Below are 12,726 nucleotides of genomic sequence, written 5' to 3' on the forward strand. Positions count from 1 at the left end.
AGAGAGAAAAGTAAACTAAGAGAGAGAGGAGTATAGTGAGACAACATGCTACAAAGAGAAGAGGACAAGAGGAACAAGAACACATGATCACATGGGTGTTGCACATGAACAATCTCTCTCTTCAATACAACATGACAAATTCTCCATCATCATATCCTCTCCAAACCCTAATAACATCAAGTTTTTTTTTTTTCCTTTCTTTTGGTTTTAAGATGGTAACAAAGGTACTTTATGGAAAAAAAAAAAACCATCAAACTTCAAATTGGACAGAATGCTCTCTCTTAAAGATCTCACATTGATAAGAGATAAGGGACTAATGGGTGTAAGTGTGCTGCTCCTCTCATTATCAATTGGTTTTGAGATGAAACCCTATGAATATTGATATGGTATCAGAGTCCAAGAAACTCAAACGAGTATCCAGTCCAAAAATAGGATCTTCGATGAGCCAAAAGAGCTACGATATTGAGGGGCATATTAAGGATCCCACATTGATAAGATAAGGGACCCAACAAGCATCTTGAATACATTCAAATTGATCTTTCTATCTTATTTTTTTAGTACAACAACATGATGAAGTGTAAGTACGATTACAAGATTTTTTAATCTAAAATACATGCTGTGCTCAATATTACGCCTTTTATACTTCCTATTCCTATAAAATGTACTGTAATTTCATTTAATTAATGTGACAATTATAGCTAGATTAATTTTTAAAAAAAACCCAGCTCATGTTACGGAATATACATGGCTAATTTGCTACCCAACGCCCTACTCAAAAAGGGAGAATCCAAAGCTCCTATTTTATGATATTTATATTTACTTAGTCTTTTCATGGAAGACATTAATGGAATGGTTGTGGTTGTTTTATTATATATTTAATCACTTCACAAATATTATATATTTTCCAAAGGAAGTTCAATCTATGGTTCAAAGATACGGCGGTTGGAAACTTGGAACAATATATCTAAATATATTCTATATAAGTTTAGCTAGCCAAAAGAGTAATAATTTTTGCCTCTTTTTTTTGGAATTTGGACTTATTGCTACCATTTTCTTTTCTGTTTAGTTAATAAAAGCTAGCATGTGAAGGAGCTTTCTTTTCCACAAAAAAATTAAAAAATTTAAAATTTAGACAACTAACTAAGCCGTAATTGACATATACTATTCCTCTTCCTCTTGAGATTAGAAGTTTGATCTCTCCTATCCCAAAATTGCTGTACTAAGAAAAACTCATTTTTGATTGGTAAGATCTGAGTTAATATTTTTATAAAATAAAAAAGAAACATATAGTTTAATATCTATTTATAAGTAACAAATAGTATATACATTGATATACTCATTTCAATTCGGTTTGTTTTAACTCCACTCTTCGTGAAGGAAATGACACGGCTCATTTGACACTTCACCGGCATTTGGATCGTGTGTAATTAGAAGAAGGTCCGTTGAAGATTTATAGAATTCTCGCTGATCATCGTTCTTTTGCTTAAAAAAAGTATAAAATCTTTTAGCTAAAATAAGTAAAATCATATATATTTAAATCTAAAGTGATGCCTAAGAAACCTCATTTCATACCCAACGCTTAAAATATCCAATATCAATATGACTTACCGTAACACATACAATTCTTAAAAAAATTTCGATCATGCTGTGACAGCTACGTTAAATAATTTTATTGGTTAGGGGACAATTTAGTCACTGTTTGTTCAGATGAAGAATTAGAAGCCAGGAAGTTATAAGGGCCCATACTCTGCAATTTCTGTAGAATAAATGTATCTAGTCCAAACACTGTCCAAGAAAACATTATAAAATAAAAAATAAAACTGATCCGAGTATATTTCGAAATTATTTACTCAAATAATTATAATATTATTTCAAAGGGATAAGAAAGTAACTGGGTGGGGGCATTTTCGTCCTTCCAGGACACTATATAAGGAGGCGCTTTGTAGGGATGTTCCCCACAACACAAATAAATCTTCCCCTTTCGATTCGATCTGTTTTAGGGATTAAGCGTTAGAGAAAAGGGAAAAAATGGTGTCCAAAGTGAAGCAAATTCAGCCGCTGCAGCCGGCGGCAGCGGCGGCGGCGACGGCGGTGGCAAAGCAAATCCAGTGTAATAAAGCGAAGTTTCCGAAGTTCAAGAGAAGCAGCTCCAATGTTGAAGAAGACGGCGCCTCTTCCGCCATGCTCTTGCTTGCCTGCATTGCTTTTTCCCCCAGTTTTGGCCCCGTCGCCGGCTAAAGACGACGGCCGCCCGCCGCCGGTCGTCCGAGGCAGATTTCGGTAGCTAATTCTGAGTATAGACTTTAATCGCCGCCGTGGTAGTTTCCTTCTAGTCCTATCTGATTTAGGAGTATAATAATAATAATAATTATTATTATTATTATATATTTTTAGTACGATTTAGGATATAGTTATAATGGATCAGTTTCCGTGTAAGATATATTCTTTATGCTAAATATAGCCCATAATGTGTCGAGCAATTATTTTCAATTTAGTACTTACCATTTTAAAATCCTCCTTTTTAATGTACTAAATTTTTTTTAATTAAGTAGTTCTATAAAATCTATTCTTTTTCTGCACTTTTCAATTTTCTCAAATATTTCTCTCCCCCTCAAAAACTTCATTTGTCTCTATCCTTCCATTATTTTTCTCTCATAAAAATCTAACAAAGGCACGTTCCAAATTTTTGTAGTAAAATAATAATAATAATAAAAACAAAGGCACATCCAGCAGTAATTAACCTCCCCAACTAAGTGGTCACTTTGAATCTCTCACCACCATTGTTGAAGTTAAAAAGAAAAAAGACTTCTCCTCATCCAACAAATTATGAAAAAGTCTTTATTTTTCCATTTCACCTTTTTAGTTGTCAAATATTTAATAATTGTAAATATGATATATTTTCAAATATTAATGAATTTTTCATATTTTATATAAATATATAGCTTCGGCAAATCCAAAGAAGGTTTTCACGTAGGTTTATCAAAAAAATATTTCTAGATCTCACTACATTCAGTGCCAAGAAATTTTGAGACTTTGATATTTGCTATTATTGTTTGTTGTCCTTATCGGTCAAATTAAATAAAATTGAACATTGCTCGTGAAAGAACCAATCAAAGAATTTCATTATATTCCTTCTGAGACCGTCCAATTTCTTTTGAGTATTTTATAGTAAAAAACAATTTAGAGATGCATTAGAAAATATATTTAAAATAAAAACCAGTTGACCAAAGTATTTTCATTTAAAACAGAACACATTATATCTTTATTTCATCTCATTAGTCATTACAACATGACACACCTTCAATTGCATCCAATACAATAACAAAACCACAAAAAAATAATCTCAAACATTACCATCACCAAAATTAAATATTAATAACATAATCATCACGAGGAGGACGAAGTAAAGGCGAGAAGCTCCGGATCAGATTCAAACACCGGCATATCTTTTTCCTCCAAATTGACCCACGCCTCGATCCCCTCGCCGTCGCCGGTGTTAACAAGCAGCACCACGTTCTTGTATGGCCGCCCGGGGCTGCAGACCCACGCCGGCCGTCCCCACCCGAAGTCCGATTCGTAGATCGGAAAACTGCACCAGCTGGTGAAGCTGTACAGCTCCACCTCGCCGGAGTAAACCATCTGGCCCATCTTCATCTTGGCCCGCATCGCTTTCTCCGCGTCCTGCAGCGCCGTCACGTACTCGCCGTCGATTTCGGTGATCGCGTTCCGGATCTTGCTGACGAGGAATGGATAGTCCTTTTCCTCCTCGATTGGGGCCTCCGCGACGGCGAACCACCAGAGGTTGCCGAAGGAGTGCGGCGGCAGCGGCGGGGACAGCCGGTTGCGGATGTTGACGGCGTGGAGGATGGCGAAGCGCTTGGCGGCGGTGGTGGTGGGTTTGGAGCGGGCGAGGGCCATGAAGCGCTTCCAGATGAAGGCGGAGACGGTTTCTACGCGGGAGGGGGGGCGTTGGTTGAGGAAGGCGTCGGAGTTTGCTTCTTGTTTTAAGGCGGCGATGTTGGATTTGGAGAATATGAATCTTTTTGTCACGATTTTGTCCATTCGAGATTGGCGTTTGTTGCCGCCGCGGATCTCCATTGGGGGGAACAGCTCCGCCGCGTCGAAGGTCGGCACCACCGTGAGCTCTGTTCAGAAAATGTCCACAAATTTATTAAACACAAATTTTCACTTTTCTTTTCCTCACGGCTTGGAGAGATTCAGAAACAATTTATTTTTTTAAAAAAATCTTAATGAGTTGTGAATTTACGAGACTTCGTCCTCGAGAAGGAGAAGTATTTTACTTTTTTTTTTTAACTATGATGGGATTAAGTTGGATAAAATTTTAAATCTCTTGCCATATTTAAAAATACATATTAATTTATTATCCAATATCAACATATAATTAATGAATTGAAGCATATATATACTATAGAAGTTCGTGAGTTATAATCTCTACATACATGTTTATTTTATATTTTTATGTAATTGTCTTATAATTAAACATACCATAATTTATTGACTTAAATTTTTAGATTTAAAAATGATTTAATCAAATCAAACTTGTGGAGAGAGGGTGAATATGAATAAATAAGGGTAGGGTTAATATAAGTTTTAGTTTATCAACTTTTGTATATATTATAAAAAGATTATTTATAATAAGTCTTTACTTTTTAAGTTGCATGTCTATTTAATCCCTAAATTTAAAAAGTTTCTAACCAATTCTTTCCTTTTCAATTTTGTGTTACGGTTAGATTTTTATTTTTTATTTTTTTCTTAGTACAACATGTTAGGAGGGGGATTCGAACTCACAACCAAGATATATGTCAATTACCACTGAACTATGCTCGCTTTAACTTAGATTTTTATTTTTTTAATACAACATGTAATAATAGAAAAGATCGAAAATAATACTTTAACCAGTTAATTTATATATAGATTTAAACTTTTTTGACATATTAAATTATTTTATGAAAGCATAACTAAACTCAAAAAACCTATTAAAGTTCTTTTAAGTATTGAGACGAAATTAATCACAAACCTATAAATTCAACACCATTTTCTTTAGTTAAAAAAGGGCGAGGAAATTTTAACAGTTTAACGGTACTGACCGTGGTCTCCACGGCAAGCGGCGGCCCAAGCCTTGGTGAAGGTGGTGGCGGAGGTGCCGTCGACGATCTTATGAGTCACACAGAGAGCAATCACAACGCCGCCGCAGTCAAACGCATTATATCGGACGGCCAAGATGCAATCCCTGTCAAGAACCGCGTCCGGGTCAAACGGCAGCAGCCGGTGCAAAGCCGCCACGTCATCCGGTTTGTCCATGACATCCGCCAGCTGGCACGCCACTCTGGCTTCCGAAAACTCCACGCCCTCATCATTACACTCCACCAAGTAAGCCTCCACCAGAGTCCCCGCCAGAAGATAGAACCGAGTCAACGTCTCCGCCAGCGACTCCTTCAACTTCCGGCACCTCCCGCCGTGGTCGCCGCGGTCGAGCTGGCCGGCCGGATAGAAGAACAGCAGCGGAGTGTAGCTGCCGGGGGCAACTTGGTCCAATAGTGAAAGTTTGAGCTCTCTTTGTTCCGGCGGAGTCGGAGAAGAGGGCTTTATGGACTCTGTAGAGATTATTTCAACCTTCAATTCCATTGCTTTTTAAGGGGTTTTTGGTAATTTGGCTATGAGATTGGGACTGAGAGACTGTTGAAGGAAGAAGAGCGGGCATGGGGTTTATATATAATGGCCGGAAGTTGCTGTCTGAAGAGGGCGCTTTTAGTTTATTAATTAATTTGTTTTTAAATAATTAAGATGGCCGGAAATTAAAGCTGTTTACCAAGTCTATTGCTATATGGTTTGAAATTTGAATGAAATCTTTTTTTTTTCTTCTATAGTTTATACGAAATTATTGTTGTTTTATTGTTTAATAATTTATGTCGTTGCTTCTATGTCAGGATGCTTGGTACTTCTCCCAAAAGTATATATGATTTAAAATTTTGAGCTAATTTTGTTTTTAATTTGTTGTTATTAAAAAAAAGTAACATTTAATTCAAGTTCAAACTAGTGTTTATATTTAGTCTCGAAAAATATGCAGGTGGTCAACCCTTAATTACTTTTTGCTCACCGGTAACACTAAGTATTGTTCTCTAGTCCTTGTTATCATCTTAGAGAGTTCTTAATAAAGTTTCTAATTTTTTCTTTATTTTGTCCCTAATAGGTGATTTATGTTATTTAATGTTTATACGACACGTTGGTGGTATGATTTAAGAACTATTGGGGGATTGCGACAAAGATTTTAACAAGAAGATGATTGGTACGTAAATTGTTATGATAACTTTCTTCATTGTACAGATCTTTTGAGTGTAATAAAAAATAAACAAAGATTTTCGCGACAAGTAAGAATTAAATAAATTTTCACGGATAAAGAAATTGATAAAAGTATAAGTAGACTAGCGGGAATGATTTGAACCGGGAAACTTAATATCTTTTTCATTTTATTTCTTATGTAGCCCTAAATCTTGATACACTACTTAGAACTAAGTGAAAAAAAAAAAGAATATATATGAATATGATAAGGGTAGGGACAATTTGTGAAGTTTGGCTAAATCATAATACTAAATTGAAACTTCAGACACTAAATTGAAACTATAATTCTAATCTAAATTATAGGGATAAAATTAAAATTAAATGGCCCAAACCATACGGAGTAAATTGAAATCTTTTAAAACTACACCAACCAAACTATATACAAATTTGTAAATTATTTTTTATTAATACTTTAATATATATCTAACTTTGACTGGTCAAATTTTAATTAAAAAAAATATTTAGTCGTCATTTTGAATTGAATTTGACCAATTGCTTCAAATTTTATTTATTCAACTATGATTGATTTAATCTATTACTTATGATTTCGTTTAAATTAATAAAAAAATAAGTTTGTTATTCTTATTATTATTGTAGATAAAAGGCATTTCGTTTCAAAAATTTTTAAACTATTCACTTTATACATTAAACGGTTGAATTCATAATAAAAAAATTAATTCAATTAATAGATGATATGTGAATTTATTCCTTTTATAAATGGATTTTGATAAATTATTTGACTAAATTAATCATGGCCATTAAAATTATTCATTTGCTTATGAAATATTAAGATGGTCTTTTTTCAGTACATATTTATTCATTTTGTTTCCAAGTCAAAGTTATGAAGTTTGCTTACATTCAATGGATTTGGAATAACTTTTTAATATTTTAAAGGCTTTATGTATAATTTAGTCTGTAAAATATATATTTTAAGTTTTAATAATTAATATTTCAAAATTTTAATTTTACATTTTTTTCTTTTCGAGTTGATCAACCATGGGTGGGTCGAGATCATTTAAATCTCCAATCTCTCGTGATGTTACTTGATGTCTCAATTAGTTGAAAAAGTATAAACCATCATGAATTAACTCGTTTGTCTAAATGTATCAAGGTAAATTAAAAAGATTTAGAGAAAATTGGTTCAAATTCAATGATGGTCACCTATCTAGAAATTAATTTTTTATGATTAATTGATGTTGGTTTCGAAATGAAATTCCATGAATATTAATATAGCTTGGCTAAGTGAGAAAACTTTAAATAATTTTCTTTATTTGTCTAAAAAACAATGATTTCTTAATTTTAAAAAAGTTTGCTTAAAAGTTTTTCATGATGTTGGCCTACCCGTGAGAATTTTTTTTAATAATTTATTTATTTAAAAAATTACTTACAAGGTTTTTTCTTTTTAGTTATAAACATCATAATAATAATAATATCATTTTTACCATTTCTAAAATGAATTAATCAATGACGGGTGGGAGAAGTGGGCAGCCAAAAGAAGGAAATTGTGCAAATTAGAAGAAATATTTTTTAAAACATATATGTTGGGTTAGATGAAAATCATTTTAAAATTTTAAAATTAATAAATGTGTTAAAATAAATGGGTCAAGTTTAACACCACGTACTGAAAGCAGCAAATTTTAATATTAATATTTTATTGGAAATATTTGTTACTTCCGAGCATATATTATATAGGTTTGTAATTATTATTTTTACGTCAAAATATGAAATTTCAGTTGAGTATCTATTTACTTCGATATTGCTGTTTAAATTATTATGACCGCTTTGTAAATTGCAGCGTATTATCTTAAAAACTACTAAAGGTAGGCGACACGAAGTGTCGTAAACACCAGTTTGGCTTTTACAAAGGTTAGTGACTTTAAATAATTATTTATAGATTAACGTCTTTAATGAAGATTCACGACCAACATCATTTACATAATCAATTCGATCTTTATGAAAATTTGAACTGTTTATTTTCTTTGACATAAACCAATGGATGATGTAATCCCCTTCAACGATAATAATATTAATATTATCACATGGCAAAGGACACTTTTTTTTTCATAAAATATATTTTGACCTCTTAAATTATGTTATATTATTTTTAAAAGAAATGGTCCATCTCACATAAGGTGTCGTATCAAACAAGTGTTGTTATAACTCGATGAACTAATGCTATGACAATAAATAGAAGGTGAAAAGCTCCCAAATTAAATTAACAAAGTCTAGTAGGGATGTTTGGGTATATTTAAAAAAAAAAAAGATTTTGAGATCAATCTTTAAAATAAGTTTTAGATTTAATCATTTTATGAAAAAATTCAGGTTGTTTATTTTTTAAAAAATAATTTTATTCGTAAAATCCAACATATTTTACCTATTAACTTTGGCTTCTCTTTTATTCTAGAGGAAAATATATATATATATATATATATATTTGGCTTCTCTTTTTTCCACTTTTAGTTTTAAGCCTCTTTCTTTTCCCATGAGAAGAGAACTGTCACTTTTCATTTCTAGTCATTATTACTAGAGATTCGCTCTTGCTTTCCTTTTTTGCCCCAAAATGTTCAATGTTAATGAGACAAGGATTTTTTCCAAAAACAAATTAAATGTCAAATTAGAATACCATTAAAAGAAATAGAGAGTTACAAAATCATGATGACAAGAATAGTAACTTTTTTTTTAACATGTCGAGATAGGGATTCAAATTCACAAATTCACAATTCTTTAATGGAAGATTAATCAATTGAATTATCCTCAGGATATAGAAACTTGTTTCTAAACTCACATATTATATTAAAAAATTACATAATTATTTTGGTCGTGTACTTCCAACTTTCGTTTATTTTGAATTCTTATTTTCAAGACGTCCATTTTAATTCCTCTACTTTTAACTTTGATTCATTTTATTATATGTATTTTTAAAACGTTCGTTTTAGTCCACCTTACTCTTAAAAAGTAATCATTTTAGTTTCTCTTTGTTAAATTTCAACATAAATTCTACACATAGTAAGCTATTTAATATAAAATTATGACTGCATTTCAAGAAACATATTGAGTGTAGTATTGTGTTGACATTTTGATCGAAAAATATGAGATAGGAAAAAAAATGAAGGTACCTTCAAATGTGTTAATTTTCCTTTTTTTTAGACCTTCTTTGTCAACAAGAGCCCTACCTTGATCTTCAATCCCCTTGAGCAGCTAGCTAGCATTCCTGCTTTCCTTGAAGCGTTCGATGTGCAAATCAAAGTCATAAAAGAGCTTTCCACTTCCTTCACATATTCAAATATATATACTCTATCATCGATCTCGTTGGCTTCTTCGCGTCGACTTAGTTTCCAACTTGGCCAACCCTCAACGGTGAGCTCATCAGGCAATGCTATAAGTCCAATGAAGTCCGAGGTTTCGTCTGAAGGGTCAACCCTTCGGATTTTGTCGTTCTTGACCTCTATTCACACTTACACATCATATGCTTGTGTGGATAGCTGTTGAGAGGGTGTATGGCACGACGAAGTTTTGCGACTATGCCATTCTTGGCGACGGTGAAACCATTCAAAAGTACATAAACTAAAATAGATAAAATAAGATGACAATTAATATCTTTATTAATTTTATTTATTTCTATAACAACAGGATCGATTTTACCCAACTAAAAATAGGCCAATTATTAAATTCCGGATAGTACATGGAATTAAATTAAGAAAAGGGAAAAGAAAAGCATTTTAGTGGTAAAGTGTCATAGAAAGATGAAACGGTATTTCTATTATTTAATGCGATAAAAAAAAGTCAAATAGAAATATACCAATGTATTTGGTATTAAACATCTATTCATACGTCAAAATTTCTATATATTAATATGGGTAGAATCGACATTTTCGTTATACTAAAAAAATGGCAAAGTATGAAAAATATCAATAAAATATTATTAAATAGTTAATTATTTTAAACTTATTTGGAAATAATAAATATTTACAATTTTTTTTAATTTATTTAATTCTTAGAGACATCGATATTTTATCCTTGAGATTTTCATAATTTTAAAATTTTACTTTATATATTAAATTTCTGAACGAAAAGGGGTGGGGACTGCCGGCGAAAGGAGAATTTTGCCTTTTCATTACCTTTTCGGATTGGGCTTTACGGTAGAAGAGCGAGATGGATGCTGTGGCCGTGTTCGGAAGAGGAGCTCCGCCGCTTCTCCGGCTGCCGGTGAAAAGCTTCTGCAGCTTAACCTACTCCGGTAGTGCCGCCATGCGCGCCCGCCGCCGCGACCAGCTTTCAGCATTCCCTTCGAATTCCCATCTTTTCTCTAAACTTTCTACTCGTTATCGTGCTGCTCCCATTGATAATGAATCCTACATCTTTTTGCCCCATTTGGTTGCCTCCCTGGTTTGCCTACTTTTCTTTCTCTTTGTTCGTTCGATTCGACGTGTTTTCGATTGACCTGTTCTGAGATTAATCGATTTTGTCTTTTGTGGGGCAGGAGCGAGTCGACCAGACTTACATTATGGTGAAACCTGACGGTGTTCAACGTGGCCTTGTAAGTTTTCCTTTAGAACTTGAAATTTTAGCCGTTAATCTGTTTTCCCCCTTTTTCTCTGCGGTTGCTGTCAAGCTTTGCGATTCAGAGTACTTGAATGTTCATTGTTCTGCTCCTGTGCTATTAAGGTTTTAATTCTTGAATGGAAGCTCGATTGTGCTGAATAATGTCAAATTAAACAGGAAAATCATGAAATGGGAGTTGAAGAAATCCTCAATTTCCTCTGTAATCATAGCGGAGAACTGCTTATTGACGAGCATTGTGGAATTTTCTGCTTTAACTGAGTTTTTATATTGGGATTTTGTTGTTCTAGGTTGGAGAGATAATTTCACGGTTTGAGAAGAAAGGGTTTAAGCTTACTGGCTTGAAGCTCTTCCAATGCTCCAAGGATTTGGCAGAGGTTTGTCCTTGAACAGCGTTCATTTTCCACCATGTTCTTGCAGTTCTTTGCTGAACTTGATTTTCGCCTTAATCTAACCCTATTTGCATAAGCTCAAAAGATTGGAAGTATTATATTTTTGTTTTGTTTCTTTTTAAGAAACTTAAAAGAATACTCCATATGTTAATAGGTCGTTCAAGATTTTCATTTAACATTCTCCTTTCTATATCTTCTCCACCATGGTTTTGTACACGCTCTATTCAACTAATCTTGTATTATTACAGGAACACTATAAGGATCTTAAAGGCAAACCCTTTTTCCCTGGTTTAATTGAGTACATAACATCAGGTCCTGTTGTGTGTATGGTATGTTTTCTTTCTCATAACTGTCTTCTGCTGTATTTTGGCCTATTGTAACAAGTAAATAACTACCTTTTCCCGTTGTGTTAATCACATGTTATTAAGGCATGGGAGGGTGTTGGTGTTGTGGCATCAGCACGGAAGTTAATTGGTGTTACAAACCCTCTCGAAGCCGAGCCAGGGACAATTAGAGGGGATCTTTCTATTCAGAAAGGAAGGTTAGACCTTAGAAATTTTGATTCATGGTGTAATTTTTAAAATGCAATCGTTATGTACAATAGAAAGAACTTATTTGAACATCTTGGCAGGAATGTGATTCATGGGAGTGATAGCCCTGAGAGCGGCAAGCGTGAAATAGGTAAGACCCTAGTAACATTCTTGATTATATATATAACCAATAAGTAGTATCCACATTTAAGGATTTAGGAACTCTGATTCCGTGAAATCATGTGATCAGTTAGAAACAATTTCCAATGTTTTAGGAAACCCTTTGTTGCATATCTAGACTAGTTCTATGAGGCTGCAGCAATCAAGTTTTGAGATTGACATAATGTTACACCATTAGTTTATTAACAATTCCTTTTTGAATGAATTAAGGATTTTTTAGAGTTCATTAGATTTTGCTTTTTCTTCAATGTTTTCACGTCGCTCCAAGTCCTAGGCTTTCTGTTTATGCAGCTCTCTGGTTCAAAGAAGGCGAATTGGTTGAGTGGGAGCCAGCTCTTGCATCATGGCTGATAGAGTGATGGTTTTTGAAGCTCAAATGTCCTCAGAAAGAATTGCGATTATTCTTGTCTGTAATTTTGAGTTATAGAATAAGATGCCATCCTTTGCAGAGCCCTGTAATTCCTCACAGAACCTTTAATGGAAAAGGGGAGAGCCATTTTGATTGTCAAGCCTCCACAGTGATTTTCACCATGAACTATGAAGATGATGTGAAGTAACAACAGTTGTGGATTAAAAAATCATCAACACTCCATAATTTAGCTCAGGTTCAGATATGATTATTATGCATTTCACTTACATTCTGCACCATGGCCGTAAAAATACAACATGATTTTAGCAGGAGAATTAAAACTCATTGCCTGAGG

At 33.5% G+C, this 12,726-nt stretch overlaps 2 protein-coding genes across 2 annotated transcripts; one reads left to right on the forward strand and one right to left on the reverse strand.

Annotated features, from left to right (window-relative positions):
* Positions 1-3,232: 3,232 nt before the first annotated feature.
* Positions 3,233-5,711, reverse strand: LOC111008950 (stemmadenine O-acetyltransferase-like). Its single transcript, XM_022281831.2, has 2 exons — positions 5,109-5,711; positions 3,233-4,145 (listed from the first exon to the last, which is right to left on the reverse strand). The coding sequence occupies exons 1-2, from the start codon at positions 5,644-5,646 to the stop codon at positions 3,388-3,390; spliced, it is 1,296 nt and encodes a 431-aa protein (XP_022137523.1). The 5' UTR covers positions 5,647-5,711; the 3' UTR covers positions 3,233-3,387.
* A 4,709-nt stretch (positions 5,712-10,420) lies between these two features.
* Positions 10,421-12,636, forward strand: NDPK2 (nucleoside diphosphate kinase 2). The gene is made up of 7 exons (XM_022281807.2): positions 10,421-10,746; positions 10,841-10,897; positions 11,211-11,297; positions 11,561-11,641; positions 11,741-11,853; positions 11,944-11,993; positions 12,314-12,636. Exons 1-7 carry the CDS (start codon positions 10,513-10,515, stop codon positions 12,379-12,381), a joined length of 690 nt encoding a protein of 229 aa, XP_022137499.1. The 5' UTR covers positions 10,421-10,512; the 3' UTR covers positions 12,382-12,636.
* The last annotated feature ends 90 nt before the right edge of the window (positions 12,637-12,726 follow it).

Source organism: Momordica charantia (genome assembly GCF_013281855.1).
Source record: "Momordica charantia cultivar OHB3-1 chromosome 3 unlocalized genomic scaffold, Mcharantia_2.0 BLBB01000003.1, whole genome shotgun sequence".
Classification (NCBI taxonomy): domain Eukaryota; kingdom Viridiplantae; phylum Streptophyta; class Magnoliopsida; order Cucurbitales; family Cucurbitaceae; genus Momordica; species Momordica charantia.

Coding starts and splice junctions, on each gene's coding strand:
- NDPK2 (XM_022281807.2), top strand. CDS start 10,513: ATGGATGCTGTGGCCGTGTTCGGAAGAGGAGCTCCGCCGCTTCTCCGG. Junction 10,898..11,210: donor ACGGTGTTCAACGTGGCCTT/GTAAGTTTTCCT, acceptor TTGTTGTTCTAG/GTTGGAGAGATAATTTCACG. Junction 11,994..12,313: donor GAGCGGCAAGCGTGAAATAG/GTAAGACCCTAG, acceptor CTGTTTATGCAG/CTCTCTGGTTCAAAGAAGGC.
- LOC111008950 (XM_022281831.2), bottom strand. CDS start 5,646: ATGGAATTGAAGGTTGAAATAATCTCTACAGAGTCCATAAAGCCCTCT. Junction 4,146..5,108: donor CGCTTGCCGTGGAGACCACG/GTCAGTACCGTT, acceptor TTTTCTGAACAG/AGCTCACGGTGGTGCCGACC.